The sequence below is a fragment of the Drosophila eugracilis genome, unplaced genomic scaffold, assembly GCF_018153835.1.
Source record: "Drosophila eugracilis isolate 14026-0451.02 unplaced genomic scaffold, ASM1815383v1 contig_974, whole genome shotgun sequence".
NCBI lineage: Eukaryota > Metazoa > Arthropoda > Insecta > Diptera > Drosophilidae > Drosophila > Drosophila eugracilis.
The window spans coordinates 86214-102735 of NW_024573893.1; the positions used below are offsets into that span (position 1 = coordinate 86214).

At 39.8% G+C, this 16522-nt stretch overlaps 1 protein-coding gene and 1 pseudogene across 1 annotated transcript; both read left to right on the forward strand.

Moving 5' to 3' along the window:
- Nucleotides 1–4824: 4824 nt before the first annotated feature.
- Nucleotides 4825–7343, forward strand: LOC108110153 (nose resistant to fluoxetine protein 6-like). The gene is made up of 9 exons (XM_017219074.2): nucleotides 4825–5014; nucleotides 5069–5438; nucleotides 5500–5573; nucleotides 5628–5827; nucleotides 5888–6000; nucleotides 6055–6271; nucleotides 6332–6504; nucleotides 6564–7032; nucleotides 7089–7343. The coding sequence occupies exons 1-9, from the start codon at nucleotides 4825–4827 to the stop codon at nucleotides 7341–7343; spliced, it is 2061 nt and encodes a 686-aa protein (XP_017074563.2).
- Nucleotides 7344–8210: 867 nt separating this feature from the next.
- On the forward strand, nucleotides 8211–10941 carry LOC108110175 (annotated as a pseudogene).
- Nucleotides 10942–16522: the final 5581 nt, after the last annotated feature.

Genomic DNA, 16522 nt, shown 5'->3' on the forward strand with positions numbered 1-16522 from the left:
CGGCGCTCGCAGACTAATCAGAATCCCAGCACCCGACTATCTTATATATCCGACCGATCCACCGCAGTCTCAGTCGCCGCGGGCTGAGCAGTCGCAGTCGGTTGGCGAAGAATGACAGAAAAAAAAACCAGTTCCTGCTCTTACAGCCGCTGCAATTACCGCTCGCAGCATACTACATATACATACACCTATATCCGTATAGTGTGTGTGTGTGTGTGTGTGTGCTTGGATGCCAGATTAGAATTTGTATCGCTTCAGGTTGGTCGCCATTTTTAGCAGACCAACAAATGGTGACGTAGGAAATGAAATGAAATTCCTGGCGGTCCCCGTACTCACTAATTGGAAGGCAAAACACACAGTTATGATTGTTATTATTCTAGCTACTAGACTATTGGAAATCCCTCGTATGACACACAAATAACAGCGTTTCGAGGAAAGTGAGATATTCGCTGATTAAGCCTAACTAGAAAGTCGCTTGGAAATGGTTTCGTCCTCGGATCGGTTTAAATTTAAAAATCTTGGTGATAAATCAATATAAGAAAAATATAAGAAGAAATAAGAAAAAATATATAAGAAAAAGTTTGTTTTTTAGTATGAATGAGTGAATCAGTTCATAATAAATGTGTTATATTTCTCAAAGTAAAGTGTGTATATCAACTACTTAAAAGACGCATATGAAGTTGAAGAAAGGCTTTAATAGTTTCATAAAACTGTGAAATGGTGAATACAAGAATGACATAGAGGTTTTGTTTTGCTGCTCAACTAACATTGTATAGTCTACGAAACAAATTAAAACACATACAATATATTCCTGAACAGCAGGACCAAGAATATATCGAAATTTATAAGTCATATATCATTTGGGAAACTGACTATTTGTTGTGTTTTTTTTGATGTGTTTCTCACATCCAACTGTTTTCAATCAGCATTGCCTTTTAAAGGCCAATTAATATTTGAACTTGACTCTGAATGTTGTTACAACTTTATTACTACCAACGCCTCCAATTCGCTACGAAATGGTCGAATTTATGACTGGTTAAGTTAGAGGAGACTGTGGCCCAGAGTGATTGTGATTTATTACAACTTTGTATCGTGCGAAAGTAGAATCGCAATTAAAAATGGAATTTCCAATAGACCGAGGATCGCATATGGTAGATGCAATTTGTAGTTCGATGCTGTAGCTGTCAGTTAGTCGGTCTTCATGGAGTTAACTATGTGAGAGGGATTGCTCTAGTGCTAGCATATATGCCAGCCGTCATGTTGAGAAGCTCAGAAGCCCATTACGAAGTCAGTGTGAAAATTTGCAGTTGAGGCGCCTGTCCCCTGACTTTTAAGTCGATCATTACTCAATAAATACCCAATAGTTGCTAACAAATGCAGTTGAACTCGTTGAAATCTTAGAATAAAATGGACTTCGTAAGTAGATGACAAGTGTGGAAGTCGATCATTGTTTGCAGTACCAAGGCTAAGCAGTTAATTGATTAAATGCTTAAAGAAAGCCAGGAACATTCGAATGTTCAGAAATCCGAATACGAATTCGAATCCGAAAATCATATTATTTCCAATTAATTGACTATTAATTAGCGAATCATGGGAGTTCCGCACAAGAATCAACTTGAAACTGCGATGCGGGCAAAGAATTTGGAGCTGCCATAACCGTCACGTCATTACCGCATTTATTTGCATTTATATGAATTTGATTTAATTAGAATTAAAAATGTGACAGCTCGATCATTAAATAACTAATTTATGAAATCAAGAATGGCTAAAGAACGACTTTTTTTATTTAAAAAGCAAACATTAAACAAATTATAAACAGGCATTAGAAGTAAATACAACAAGTAGTTTGTACTTAATTTAATCTAATTTTAATTCAATGTTTATCACAACATGAGCAACTAAAACATTAATGGTTTTAATAATATAAGTTGCTTTCATAAAAATAATTGTCGGCAGTTTAGCTACTTCAACGCTTGTTGCATTCGCCGTTGATTGGCCATAAAAATCGCTGATTTTCTATACATTGTAAGCGTTCCATAAAAACTAGTAACTTCCTTCCATCAATTGCTCTGCCAATTAAGCATTCTGCATTTTAAGTAACCCAATTGCAAGTTCAGCATAATAAACACCCCTTGGGGGACTTTTTACCGAATCGGAAAAAAAGGATTCACATGCAAATTTGGGCCACGAATTCTGTTTAATGGGTATTTGTTTTTTAAGTGGTGTGATTCACTCCCTAAAAAAATGTTACGACATCGGACTACCGCTGATAAAGTGATCTGCAAGAACTCTTAATTAACTGATTACCTAAAGCTAATTGATTCCCATTAAAGCGGGACACAAAAAGTGGGTGTGCCCAATTAACCCGTTGTTTGCCCATTTACATCTTTATCCATTTGTATCTGGTAGATGCTAAGATTCATATCTCTGTGCTCAGTTCACACCCGAGTCACGTTTCCAGACCGCAACGTCAGCGACCGTGAGGAGGCATCTTTGGAACCGGCTACTAGTCGGCTGATTCGAGGTGCTCTCGCGCATCCGGACTTCCCCAAAAAGAAAGTGTGACGCATCCGTCATGTCGGTTGGACAATTCTACGAACCGAATCGCTTGTCGGCAACAATCTTCTCATTTGTTTTTGTCGTTTGGCGCGATTTGTGCTTTTTAAGGCACGCTTGTGACGCGATAATGCTGTGGCTATTGCACAGCGAAAAAATAAATCCCCTTAACTCAAAACATTTTCGAGTGTTTGCTTATATCTGATTGATGGTTATTCAGCTAAATGTTGTAGCTTATTATTGTGGTTTGAATTTTAAATAAGTTATCCCATTTAAAAGGATTTTTCTATCCATGTTTTCAAAACTATTAGAAATTTATAATATTTTACTCAGTAATGATTGTATATTTATTAAGTTAAAAGCATTTTATGAGCATGGTTCTCTAATATTTATGATATTTAATAACTGAAAGCGTTTACTTTTCCGTTGCCAAAAATAAAAAGTTCTTAAGCCGCTTTGTAAATAATTGACTTCTTGATTGCTTATAAATACTTTGGTTTATTAAAAGTTAAATAAAGTATATTAATATATCGATTTTCTTCCCGTGTGCACTTGCAGGAGGCAGTCGAACTCGTTTGCTCCCCAACAAGTATTTCCCTAAACAACTCGCGACGCGGGACAAATTTACTGTTAAGAACCGCCGGCGGCTATCGGATCGAACAATTCGACGGCGCTGATTGCTTTCGCATTTGTCTGATCGATTCTTTTGATGTTGTTGTGATCAGCGGCTGTGATTTGGCCTTTTTCGATTGGCTTTGCTTTGTTACGCATACGCCGTGTTGGACATGACAATGACAGCAAAGCTTTTTTTGTCAACATGCTAAGCAAATCATAATCAAAACATAACAAATAACGAAATCAAAGCCATCTTAATCGCGAACGTGTCGAGTGGCGGGTAACGTATTTACTTGCAAGAATCTGGTGCCTGCACTTACGGAAGTGCCTAGGAACTTCCCTCTACCAGCCAGCCAGACAGCTGGTCCAATTCTAATTGAATTACGCGGCAAATTAAACTATCATTAGAGCAGCAGGCCGAAGGCATTTTATCCATATATAAGCATATTCATATCTACGGAGAGTGATTTTAATGGATAGGCGTGGTGCCGGAGACGGGCCACTGGTCATGTTAAATGCAAATTTTGCAAATGTCACAAAATGTTAATAAGGGGATTGTAAAAAATAGAATCGGGTTTATTTATAAGTAAGAACACACCTGAAAAATTAAAAGCCCTGTGTATGGCCTGTGGCCTGTGGCACGTTTTCCTAAGTTGACCATGGCCAAAAAAGTCCCCAACTTATCTCTTAGCTGAACTAATTTTAGAGACATCGATTGTGGCAATATCAACTCCCACACTCTGGAATTATGCAGCACGCAGTAGACACATGAAGATAGTATTTCTCCACACAATAATTTCCCACATCATTGGGGTTCTGAGGAATTTTAGCTAAAGTAGATTTATTGATAAGATTAGTTAAACAAACATTTAATACAAAAATAGATAATGAGAGATCAAGAAACTTTAAATAGTCTGAAGTTCAGTTACATTTGTCTATGTTATCATGTTTAGAAAGCTTTTAAATAACATTTGAAAACGCAATTTTAATCATTTGAAATTTTCAATATTTTCCGTTTAATCCGTCACTGCAAATCGGCTTAAACTGTCAGTATATTAATTTTGCTGTTGCCATTTTATCAGTATTGAATTTATTGAATAGTCTGCAGAGGAGCACTCTGCTTAGATGCTAGAAAGATTTTAGCGATTAGCTGTTCCTTAACTTCAATCGTTCGTTGTTCAACCTAATCATTATCTTTATTGCCCTCTGTATTTCGGCTTTACTTGACCACGGTCAAAATAAATGAACTCAGCTAAGAACTGACGAACTTCTGGCTAAACTAAGTCAAAGGAAAATCCAAAGGGGTTATTAGAGCTTACAATAAGTGTTGATACTCTAAGCGATAAGATTTGGCACACGACAAACATTCATAATGATTTGGTAAAAATTATCATTTTGACTCATACAGAACAACCGACTTCTTTAGAATATATAAACATGTAGATTAATACTTAGGGCTAACTCCAAATCATCGTGAACCGTGCAAGTTGGTTCAATATTATAAAAGGTTAGCCGCCATCCAAAGATCGATCATTCGTTTGCAAGGCGATCGGCGAAATGGCCACAAGTATATTACTCATTTTCTTAATAGGCGTTGCCCTAGGCAAATCGCAAAGTCCAGAAACGGAATTCCAAAATGGGGAAATTAAGGATATGGCGGAGTATCATCGCCTCACAAGACTTCGACACTTGTCAGAAGAGTTCTTTAGTTACTATCAGAACGTCACAATCTCAGATTTGGTTCCTGAAACCAGGTTACCTACAACGCAGGACTTACAGTGTTATGCGGAGTTCGCCCAGTTAGCCTCAGGATTATCTTCAGGCAGTCTATGGGCCTACAAAAGTAAGTTTGATGGGAAGCAAAAGTCATTAAAGTGATTAATATGATATGTGTTAGTGGTCGACGCTTGGGGATCCATACCTTCGGGAATCCTAATGGGTCACCTCAAGGATCTGGGTCACTATGATGAGTGCGTGAGGATTGATCAGGCCATCGGATCCAATGGCCATGTGTTGGGCAAGTATTGCCGTGCCCAGCTGCCACTTCAACAGTTACTGGGATCATCTACAGCAATCAGTCTGTTAAGTCCCCAGACAGCTGTTTGCTTTCCCGCCTCTTGCTCTGCCGCAAATATGGATACTCTTCTGCGACGGGTCATTCAGCAACTTCTTAGTGTCCAGTTAAATTCGGATTTAACTTTTGTCAAGGAGAGTACCTGCAAGACTGCAGAAAGGGAATCCTACGATGGTTGGACTATCTTCACAATGTATGTCTTTTACTCCTTTTGATTATACAAAACATAGACTAACTACGTTTAAAACTTTCAGAGTATTATTATCTATATTCGGAGCTGCAGTTGCTATCGCCACTCTATATGACTACTTCCTTTGTGAGGATCAAAGTAAGTAAGTAAAAAAATCTTAAGATAGAATGCTTAAATGTCTTTTATTTATAGAAAAACTTCCTCCATTGCTGAAGGCTTTCTCAGCTCGTGCCAATTCCCGAGCTCTTTTCCACGTCTCCACTAAATCCAATCCGAATGTCATAGAGTGCCTTAATGGAATTCGCTGCATGTCCTTGATTTGGGTGTGCTATGGCCATGATTATATAGTGACATTCACTTCCCCCAACATTAACTATGTGGATATTTATGCGGTAAGATAAACCTCTTAGTTCTAAAGCTTTTATGTTTTTAATATTTAATCATTAAAACAGTGGGCCAAGACGCCTTTCATGGAGTTTATCAATGAAGGAGTTTTCGCAGTGGATACATTCTTCTTTCTCAGTGGACTTCTTGTGGCCGTTGTCTCCTTGCGCGCTATGGAAAGGTAAGTTTTCTAAATATTAAAATTGTTTCATTATTTTGAACAAGATAATCACAGAGCCAAGGGAAAACTCAATATACCCTTGATGTATCTTCATCGATATCTGCGCATCACCCCCATGCTGGCAGTGGCCATCATTGTCCATCTGAAAATACTGCCCCTCATGGGCGATGGTCCGCTCTACGGCCAGTGGAACTTTGACAACTACGACAACTGCAAGAAAAGCTGGTTCTGGACCCTGCTATACGTGCAGAACTACGCCACTGAGAATGAGGTATTTATATCTTCATTAATTCAAAACTAAATTACTTAATCACTTTTTAACCTTTTAAAGTGCCTCATTCAAGCCTGGTATCTGGCCATCGATATGCAGCTCTATATTCTGGCCCCTATTTTCCTCTTTGCTGTCGTCAAGTGGGGCAAGAAAGGTGCTGCTGCCATTCTAGTTCTTATTCTTGTTCTAGCAGGTTTTCTCATTGGTTATGTAGCAATTAATGAGTATTCACTGTAAGTAAAAATTAATTTTGGACCTAATATAAAGTTATTTTAACTATAATTCTTTTCAGAATATCCCTTAACGCTGTTAGTTCCCAAGGGGTTTCCCATCACACCCACAATCGGGCATCTGGCTGGTTGATGGGTTTCCTCTTTGGCTACTTCCTCCACACAATCCGTGGAAAGAAGATCAAACTAAGTCGTCCTGCTGTCTGGGCAGGATGGATCATCAGTCTGGCTATCTTCTTTACTATCATCTTTGCCATGTATCCTTATGGCATTGCCAAGAGCAAATCCCTATCTGCAGTCGCTGAGGCCTTTTACATTTCCCTCTCCAGGATTGCCTGGCCTTTGGCCCTGAGTTGGGTGGTTTTTGCCTGTATGCAGGGCTATGGAGGATTGGCTAACGCCTTTCTGTCCTCGCCACTGTGGCAGCCACTCTCAAAGTTGTCCTTTTCCACCTACATCTGGCATCTTTTCATACAGAACCTCAATGCGGGGCGTACTCGCGTGAACACCTACTTTTCCGATTACGATGTGGTAAGTTTTTAGTAAATTGATCTTAAGATTAGTGGTTAAACTTACTTTTTCTTTAGATGCTACGTTTCTGGCAAGATTTTGGGTTTTCAGTACTGCTCGCCTTTGTCATGTACATCCTGATTGAAGCTCCTTGTGGCGGAATAGAGACTTTGTTACTACCAAATCGGAGACCTACTCCTCAGCCCAGTCAACACATTCCAGAGGCTGCGCCAAAAGCAGTGGAAACATCTAAAGACCCTGAGAAGCAATCAGGAACTTTAGATGCCGATAGTGTAGCAAGGGAAATCAAAATATTTTCTGGGCAAGCCTGACCTGTCTTCAGGAAACACTAGTCAATTGTTACTTAAAATTACTTACTAAATAAATTGTGTTAACTATGAATTATGTGATCAATTACAATGCCATTAAAGATGTAGACTGATTTACCTGGCCATATATTAATGGAGACATGTTGCAGGCACACCAGCTGATCACTTTTCAAGTCAATCAAGTTCCACGCATAACCAGCTACATGTTAATTAACTTATTGCAAAGATCTGATCATTAAGATATACTCGCTATCAACTTTCCAGACTGATCGCATCTACTTAATCGAAAAGCAATAAATAGCACCTGGAAACCCACCAGATCAGCAAAAAGCGTGTTCGTATTACCAGACATCGGAAGATAAGAAGGTGAATTGCACGAATTTTGTACGTCGTAATGTTTGGTTTTTGGACTTGAGGAAATAGTTCTCAAGTGGACAAGGTCGGGAGACTCCTAAACAACTCCCATCCCAATTTGAAAGGCCTTTCCGGCTACCATCGCTATATGAAGTTTATATTATGACCTTAAATTATGAGAATCCGTTTGGAATGCTTGCAGTACTACACGTTTTATTATAATTTAAAGTGTTTTGACTCTTCTAGCACCCGAATTGTGTGGCATCGATAAGATAATCATACTTCGACCCCCATAATATGCAAAAACAAAAATTTCTTCAATGATTTTAATCAAAAGTATAAATTTGCCCGATTATATTTAAAGGCAATTCGGAAAGTCATGCTAAGGTAAAAAATTGGGCTAATCAAAGTGACCATATATTACTAATCCTTATCTCAGACGAATGGCAGACATGGCTTATAAAAGGGGTCGCTCTTTAACGGATCCCAAATATTCGGCGGTTGGACGTCCACAGAGATGGTGAGAGTCACAGTAGTACTACTTCTTTTTGGCCTGGCCATGACCAGTGCCCTCAACGCGGATCTGGAGCTAAATCAAGGCATCGAACTGGATGTAAAGGATTACCAAAAACTAAACCAACTGCGGCATTTGTCGGAGGTGTTCTTTAACCAATACCAGAATGTAACCTTAGAGGACTTTGTTCCCGAAGGACGTCTTCCAACGGTTTCGGATTTACAGTGCTATGCTGAATTTGCTCAGCTGACCGCCGGACTGGCCTCTGGAAGTCTGTGGTCCTATAGAAGTAAGTGATAGGGAAAGTGAAAGTGTAAACAGTGAATGTAATAATTTTGTGCACAGTGATTGATTCCTGGGGATCCATACCTGCTGGCATCCTGAAGGGTCATCTCAAGGATCTGGGTCACTACGATGAATGCGTTAACATCGAACAGGCCCTCACATCCGGCTCTACTCTGCTGGGCAAATACTGCCTGTCCTCGTTGCCACTGCAGCAACTGCTGGGAAATGTTGGCAGGATGATGAATGTCCAGACGGCCGTTTGCTTTCCCGCCTCCTGTTCGGCCACCAATATGGACACCCTCCTGCGACGAGTCATCAAGCAACTGATCGGATTGGAACTGGATTCGAATCAGAGTTTGGTCAGGGAAAGCTCCTGCAAAACTTCGGAGCGGGAGGACTACGATGCAGTCACTATTTTCACCATGTATGTAAAATAAACTTTCTTATAAAGTGTCCTTTAATTTAAAGATAACTTTGCAGCGTTCTTTTGTCTGTGTTTGGCGGTGTGGTGGTTCTGGCCACTCTCTACGACTATTTCCTGTGTCAAGATCAAAGTAAGTAGATAAAGTTGTCCATAAAAAGGATCCGTTTTTTTACTGGTTTTTTTCAATTTGTAGAAAACTTGAATTCTGTTGTGAAGGCTTTCTCTGCACGCGCCAATTCCCGATCCCTGTTCCGCATTACCATCAAACCCAATCCCAATGTGATTGAGTGCCTTCATGGATTGCGTGGAATGTCCTTGATCTGGGTCTGCTATGGTCACGACTATATTATTGGAATGACATCACCCAATATCAACTTGTACGATATTTATACTGTGAGTATTAAAATTTAACTAAAACCCTTTAATATAACATTTATTCTCAATCTCAGTGGGCGAAAACACCCTTCGTAAGCGTTATCCGGGAGGGAGTGTTTGCAGTAGACTCATTTTTCTTCATTAGTGGACTTCTGGTTGCCATGGTTGCCCTTCGTTCAATGGAAAAGTAAGTTTGAATACTAACATAAACTTGACCATCCTATTTACTATCACAATTTTAGGGCCAAGGGAAAGCTGAATATTCCGCTGATGTACCTTCATCGCTATCTGCGCCTCACGCCCATCTATTTTGGTCTACTGGAAGATACTGCCCCTTTTGGGCGATGGCCCGTTGTATGGCAACTGGAACTTTGATAACTACGATAGCTGCAGCGATAACTGGTATTGGACCCTGCTCTACATTCAGAACTACGCTACCGATCAGGAAGTAAGTCAGCAGTAGCTCTATTCAAGCACTCTGCTAATCATTATCTTTCCTGTTAAGTGCCTGGCTCACACATGGTACCTGGCCATTGATATGCAATTGTATATCATTGCTCCCATCCTGCTGATTATTGTGTACAAATGGGGCAAGAAAGGTGCCGCAGTGGTTCTGCTGCTCTTGCTGGGACTTGCCGCCTACTTGATCAGTATTATGGTGATCAACGACAACTCCTTGTAAGTAACGGTGATCAGAATGTAAAGTCTAGAATATATTTAATATTTAATACTATTGATAGGATGAACGGTGGAGGCGGCGGAGGTCCCGATGATTATTCTGAAGATCTGGAGCACTATACCCACAACAGGGCTTCTGGATGGCTGGTGGGTTTCCTCTTCGGCTACTACCTGCATACAATCCGCGGAAAGGCCATCAAGCTGAATCGTCCGACTGTCTGGTTGGGATGGCTTACCAGCCTAGCCCTGCTGTTTACTTGCATCTTTGCCATGTATCCTTATGGCACTGGCAAATCCAAGACAATACCCATTCTCAACGAAGCTTTCTATGTTTCGCTGTCCCGGATTGCGTGGCCTTTGGGCCTCAGTTGGGTGGTTTTCGCCTGCATGCAGGGATATGGTGGACTGGCCACTTCCTTCCTTAGCTCGCCTCTCTGGCAGCCTCTCTCGAAGTTGTCCTTCTGCACCTACATGGGACATCTGGTGATTCAGAATCTCAATGGTGGGCGCACGCGAGTTAACACTTACTTCTCCGACTACGATATAGTAAGTAATTTAGGAGTTTTTTTTTAAGTTTTAAGATTAAAAGGAATCTATTTTCTGTTACAGATGTTGCGCTTCTGGCAGGACTTTGGATTTTCAGTGCTGCTAGCATATGTCATGTACATTTTGATCGAAGCTCCTTGCGGCGCATTGGAAAGTCTGATTCTGCCAAACCGGAGACCTGCTCCTCAGCCTAAAGTGCTGCCTGCTGAGACATCCCCAGAGGAGCACCCAGCTCCTGTTGATCTAGAGAAGCAAAATCCGGAACCTGCTGCTGCTCTAAACGAAAGTGTTTCGGCATCAGCTCCTCCTCTGGAAAGCAAGATTGACCTTCAGCCTAACGAAGAAAAAGAAACTATTACTACTAGTTAGAGGGACTGAGGAAGCTACGACCTATGAACAAAGCTTAATGTATATAGAATTTTTATAGTTTGATAGGATATTATTTATAAATATTTGTAGAGCTAAAAATATTAAGTTTAATCTTATGATTCTATTAAAAAACCAATTTTGAAAAACTATTGCGTTCTTCCTGGTAATATCAGATAAAATCTGATCGTAAAGCTGAACTGAATAGTGCAGTAAATATAGTTTGGTTAATGATTGTTCTAAATAAAATCAAAAACTTAAATAATGTTAAACTACGACTTCTCTAAAAACACTTCAATTCAAACATTAGTACAATGATGCAAAGCTTTACTGCAGCTCAGCAGTTTTTGATAGATTAAATCTTAACCGCCAGGAAATAGATTTTGAAGTTAAATAAAAAATATTCCATAAAAGGAACAAAAGAACACGCTCTATGAGCATGTAGACTCCTTTTACTTTGATCAGACTGTGACTCACAGAAGTCTCGGAACGTTTGAGTGGGTTTTAAGTGAACTTTGAAGTTGATTGCTCTTTATACTAATAAATTGCGATTAGTATTATTTCTTAAACAGGTGAAAACAACACTGCCTATTGCGAACTAATAAAAAATCGAAGAGGTTTCTCAGGATTTGGTTATCTTTCGTCTGAGTTAAGATAAACTCAAGAGTTTTAAAGGCCTCTTGGAAATGCATATCTGATTGAGTTTCAAGAATCGAAATAAAAACAGGCGGCTGCCAAGAAATCGCGGCGTCTGGGGCTTGGGAAATCCAGGCTAGCAGTAATAATATTTTGATTGCTCATTTGGCTTCCTATTGCCCTGATAAGCACCAGTCGCTCTTTTCGCCAATTAATGTTGAGTTGCCTCAGCAGAAGCCACAAGGAAATCCCATTTATTGTTTTCTTGAAACGTCTGACCAATCGATTAGATAATAATTCGATGAAATCCAAAGTTTACTGATCCTTCAGTACAAAGTGACTGTGTTTTCTAATCACATACTTGCACGTGTAGAAGATTGAATGTCATAAAGTCACCGTTTTAAAAATATAAATCTTTTTTTTAACATTTTAATCGTACTTAATCTAGCACATTAACTTCAGAAAAGTATTAAGTAAAGTTAAAAGTAAGTAAGTAAGTTAAGTAAGTAAACTGCATATAACCGTTTTATGGTTAGGATTAACTACTTTAACTATTCTGTTAAGGAATTAAAAGGATATTAAAAACCGCCTTTGTAGCCATCAAACATATTGAGTTGATAACCAAGTTAAGTACTGACTAACAACCTTAAGAGTACGCAAATTCTGTTTACTATTTTAATAAACACTCAACATATACATATATATCTCGAACTTCTTAACAAAAGTGTGGTACAAAGTCAAAATCGTTAAAGATTATTATAATCAGTGAATATAATTGGAAAAGGCCTTAATTAGTTACCAATTCTTTTACTCACTTGTAAATATAGTTCGAACGAATAAAACATAAGTGTTTCGCTGGCCAATGATAAGAACAAGTGATTTATTATTGGAAAATTGCAGCGATTAGTAATGGTACTTAGAGCCACTTACTATTTGACATTGTATTTTAAGTTTTAAACGCTTTTGACTACTTGTCATCATTAGCCTCTTATACTCTTTCAAGGGCTATTATGGTTAGTAAGTAGTTTGTAGTTTGGAACAAAGATTTACAGTTCCTAACGTTCTAAGCAATTTAGTCTTTCTAGGCTTATATTTTCTTTGTTCAAAGTTTAAGGCCTCTGGATATAATGAGATTATCATAAAGATCTGAATAAATAATTACATCAAGCAATTTAATAGAATTAAGGCAGCACCCTGTATTGTTTGTGATTGCATGCCAGCTTTTACGCGCACTTCATTCAGGTTGCGTCACAGTCATAGTTGATCCCCCGTGATTTCTACGCACCCCTCCGATCTAAATCATGGCCAATTACCAGGGCGCTTTGTTTCTCCATTCACTAAAGCCCCTTCGAATGCTTTTCGCGCCAAAATGACAAATTGCTGCGGGGGAAAAGCCGAATGGAAAAGCTCTTGGCTAGCTTCAGCACGGGAGCTTTGCCGATTCCGAATGCTGAGCTTTTGCCAGTTGTTTTGGCCATGCCGGCAAACACGGCGTATGAAAATTGTTTGCTAGAAAACCGCGTTGTTAGTCTTTTGGAAAACTTGCCGTCGAGCGGTTGGCTGGATCGGTTGCCGTCTAAAAAAACCAAAGAAAGTTGATTCTGGAATCGAAATTTTTGGGAAATAGAATTCACGAGTCTGGCGTGTCGGAACAGGTGCATTTCGGTCCACGTCTCGGTTCTTTGTGGTTGATGATTCTCATTCTCAATACGAACCGAATGCACTTTGCTGCCGCCATTAATGTCAACACCGTTGTCAGCTGGCTGCGGTTGTCGGCGGCGTCGTGTTAATGCTTTTAATTACATGCAAAACATAAAAAAGTATTTCGTTAAGTGTTGCCGTGAAGTTTGACATCGGAAATTAATGCACTTGCCACCGCAGGCATTTTGCGGGGGCCGACGTAGCACTTCTCGACATTCCCGATCTATATTCCTCTCTGATCTTGAGTTTTCCGCCGGCTTTTAGTAGGTAAGTTTTTTGTGTTTTTTGTAAACCGAACACGCAGTTTTCCACTTGCGGTGTGTCAACAAAGTGAAGGTGTTTATGATAATGCTATTGAATGAAACTCTTATGCTCTTGATAATTTGAAAAGTAAATTGGGCTGAATACAATTTTTATGAAGTTTATAAAGGGTGTTAATGGTGATAATATAAATTGCTCAGATATAAAAAATAGACAGTATATGGCTTTTTAAAAGTGATTATAATTTATATCGGAGTCTTAAAATTGATTCTTGCCTTTAATATATCTTTGGAATACTCTTCAATCTCACCTCTGCCTCAATCTAAGCTGCCACATTAACTTTTTGATCGAATAAATGAAACCATACGACTTGCCGGCATTTGCATACGCGTTTCTATGGTTCTGTTTACCTCAATAGCCCCGACTATCCATTGAGCCGCGGCCCAAGCATCGTTATTAATAATGTTTATTTTGTTGATAATATTGATTTAAAAATATAAACATTGACAAATTAATGCCACTACTAAGCGTACGCAATCGTCAAGTCATGATCGTCATTATCGTGCTCATCGTTATTATTTCGATGATCAAGATCGTGATTAATTCGAGTTGATGCTTGAAACCGCACTCGAAAAGTGTGGCGAACTGAGCTTCTTGAATTTTGTTTTTACTCACCCCAAACTCCCTTCGCTGTGACCTTGAGGAGCCGCACTTGAAATCCCAAGCGATGTCGCAGAAATTTTTTAACTCATTTTGACGGCTCACGTTCCCATACTCATGTGCCGGCGTCCAGAAATAGGCGAATAAGTTGTATAAATATGAGTTTTTATTTGCTTAAGAACACATTTCCAACACCCCATGGCTGCTGGCCCACCTCCCAACACCCAACGGCCACCCATCGACGGCTCATTAAATAAATGCAACATCTGTTGGCGCTCTTCTAGGCCTTTTGTTTACCATTCGTATTGCCGCGCAAATTTAATGCCAAACATGTTTAATACGCACCCAGGTCGAATTAGCCCGGCTCAGTTGTGCTTGTTTATAAATTTCGGCAGTCGAAACGTCATATATGGGCGTGGGATCGCCCACCCCCAGAAGTATCATCCCATTATATCGTTTACAGGCCAACAAACAAGCTGGGGGTAAATCGGATAACAGAGAGCGCGAGCGGCATAAGAAATATGAAAATTTATTGCGTATACGCCAGAGAGGCCGGCATTTCGTTTTCAAGAATTTATTTTTCCGCCTGCATCACAAGTTGATTGGGCTTTGCTATTTTGGTCAGCAGCGGCAGCAGGCCAGACCCATCATCTAGAGGCCCAGTTCCAAATCAAATGTCTTTATTTATGCGAGTATGAATTGTGATTTATGCGCTCGTCTTTCATGTTGCGATTTTCTATCTGGCCCGTCTCATTTTTTACCTAATTACGCACTGCTGGAAATGAGAAAAGCGACCGAAATCAGAGGAGAAGGGAGAAGGCAAAAAAAGGAAAAGTATGCGGTCAAACACGTCGGAGCTGTCCACTAAAAACAAGACAGAAGATGAGGGGAAAATTAAGTCAGTCGCTTGTCCATTTGATTTGCCAGTCGTGGCGTGTGTGTGGCGCCTTTCGATTTCTTGACTTTAGTTTGGGTTTCGATGTTTTGCTTGTGCTTTTTTTCTGTTTTTTTTGGGGCAATCGCGATCGCGTTTGCAATCGCAGGGACGCCGTCTGAATAAGAAATGCCCGCCGTTTTTGTCGCCCACTGACTCACAGACATAATAAACAGCAGCCACGCCATTCTCATTTCTTTTCAAAATTCAAAAATTTAACTCAACTGTCACCCGCAATGCAAATAAAAGGTGGGCCTCCCATAAGGGGGTTGAATGGGTTGGGCTGCTTTTCCCAACGCAGCGTTTACTTAACCCAAATCGAAACTATTGATGATTGTCGATATGGTTTTAATGTGCCTTATATTTATTTTGTTAAAATTTTGTTACTTTTACTTTACTGTGTGTGCTAATTCTTTTTTATGGCCAAATTTTCGATTGAACTTTGGCGAGTGGGTTTCTTTATGTTTGGGAAAACAAACAAGGGAGCAATGTGAAAATGAGCTCAGCGATTAAGTTTAACGATTATGAATCGTTGAAAGGGCACGTGCAGGGTTAGGGGTTATGCTAGAGGGGATGTACTAATGCGTGTTTAATTTACTGTCAACGCAGTTACTATAACTACACGGAGAAAAAAGATACAAATCACAAATGGCTTAAACGGAAATAAGAGATATAAGTGACAAAAATATAAATTAGCTCTTTCTTTTGAGCTTCCTATTTTGAAAGTTCACACTTTACAAGTCAATACTTGGAATAAAAATATATTATTTGTTAATGCTTTATCCTCTCTCTCTCTGTGTACATATTGGATTCCTGCAACTGGCAAAGATAAAGCGACTTCTGTTAATTATCCGTATTGTTGTCACAGATTTCGTTCTAATTCGATTAATCCGTAGCTCTACCCTCTCAACCCCAAAAGTCAAATGTAATTACCAACACCCTGAAAACAAAGCCAGGGCCACAATAACAAAATATTGTACAATCATTAACGAGAAGAAAAACTCCACCGCCTGTGGAAGGGGAAAACTCCCACACATTTTCCACATTTCACCATTCCATACCAACTGGCTGTTTACTTTTCAGCCTCTTGACTGCTGACTAAGAACCATGGCTATCACTTTTGGCCTTTTGGCGGGGAATGGCTCTGGCAGTCTGAGTAATTCATTAGACGTATATTGTGCCGGGGCATTTGCATAATTATGCAATCAGTTTTGGCACACTTACACATTAGACGCAGACCTCTGATAAACAAACCACTCCTGGGCACCAAAGATACGCTTCGCAGACAGGGACTAGACCCAATTTGATTAGCGCGCGCATACAGAATGAAGGCCACCACCTCCTCCGGAGTTCCCCGTAGTTCCGCCGTAGTGCCTCGTACGTGGGCGCTTAATCATAGCCTAGTGGGAACTTGCGTTTTCTTCGCCTTCGGAGCTTAATTAGAAGCC

Excerpts from the sequence above, each read along its gene's own strand:
- LOC108110153 (XM_017219074.2), top strand. The coding sequence starts at position 4,825 with ATGGCGGAGTATCATCGCCTCACAAGACTTCGACACTTGTCAGAAGAG. Across the intron at positions 5,828-5,887 it reads ACTATGTGGATATTTATGCG|TGGGCCAAGACGCCTTTCAT; the intron begins GTAAGATAAACC and ends TCATTAAAACAG. Across the intron at positions 6,001-6,054 it reads TCCTTGCGCGCTATGGAAAG|AGCCAAGGGAAAACTCAATA; the intron begins GTAAGTTTTCTA and ends AGATAATCACAG.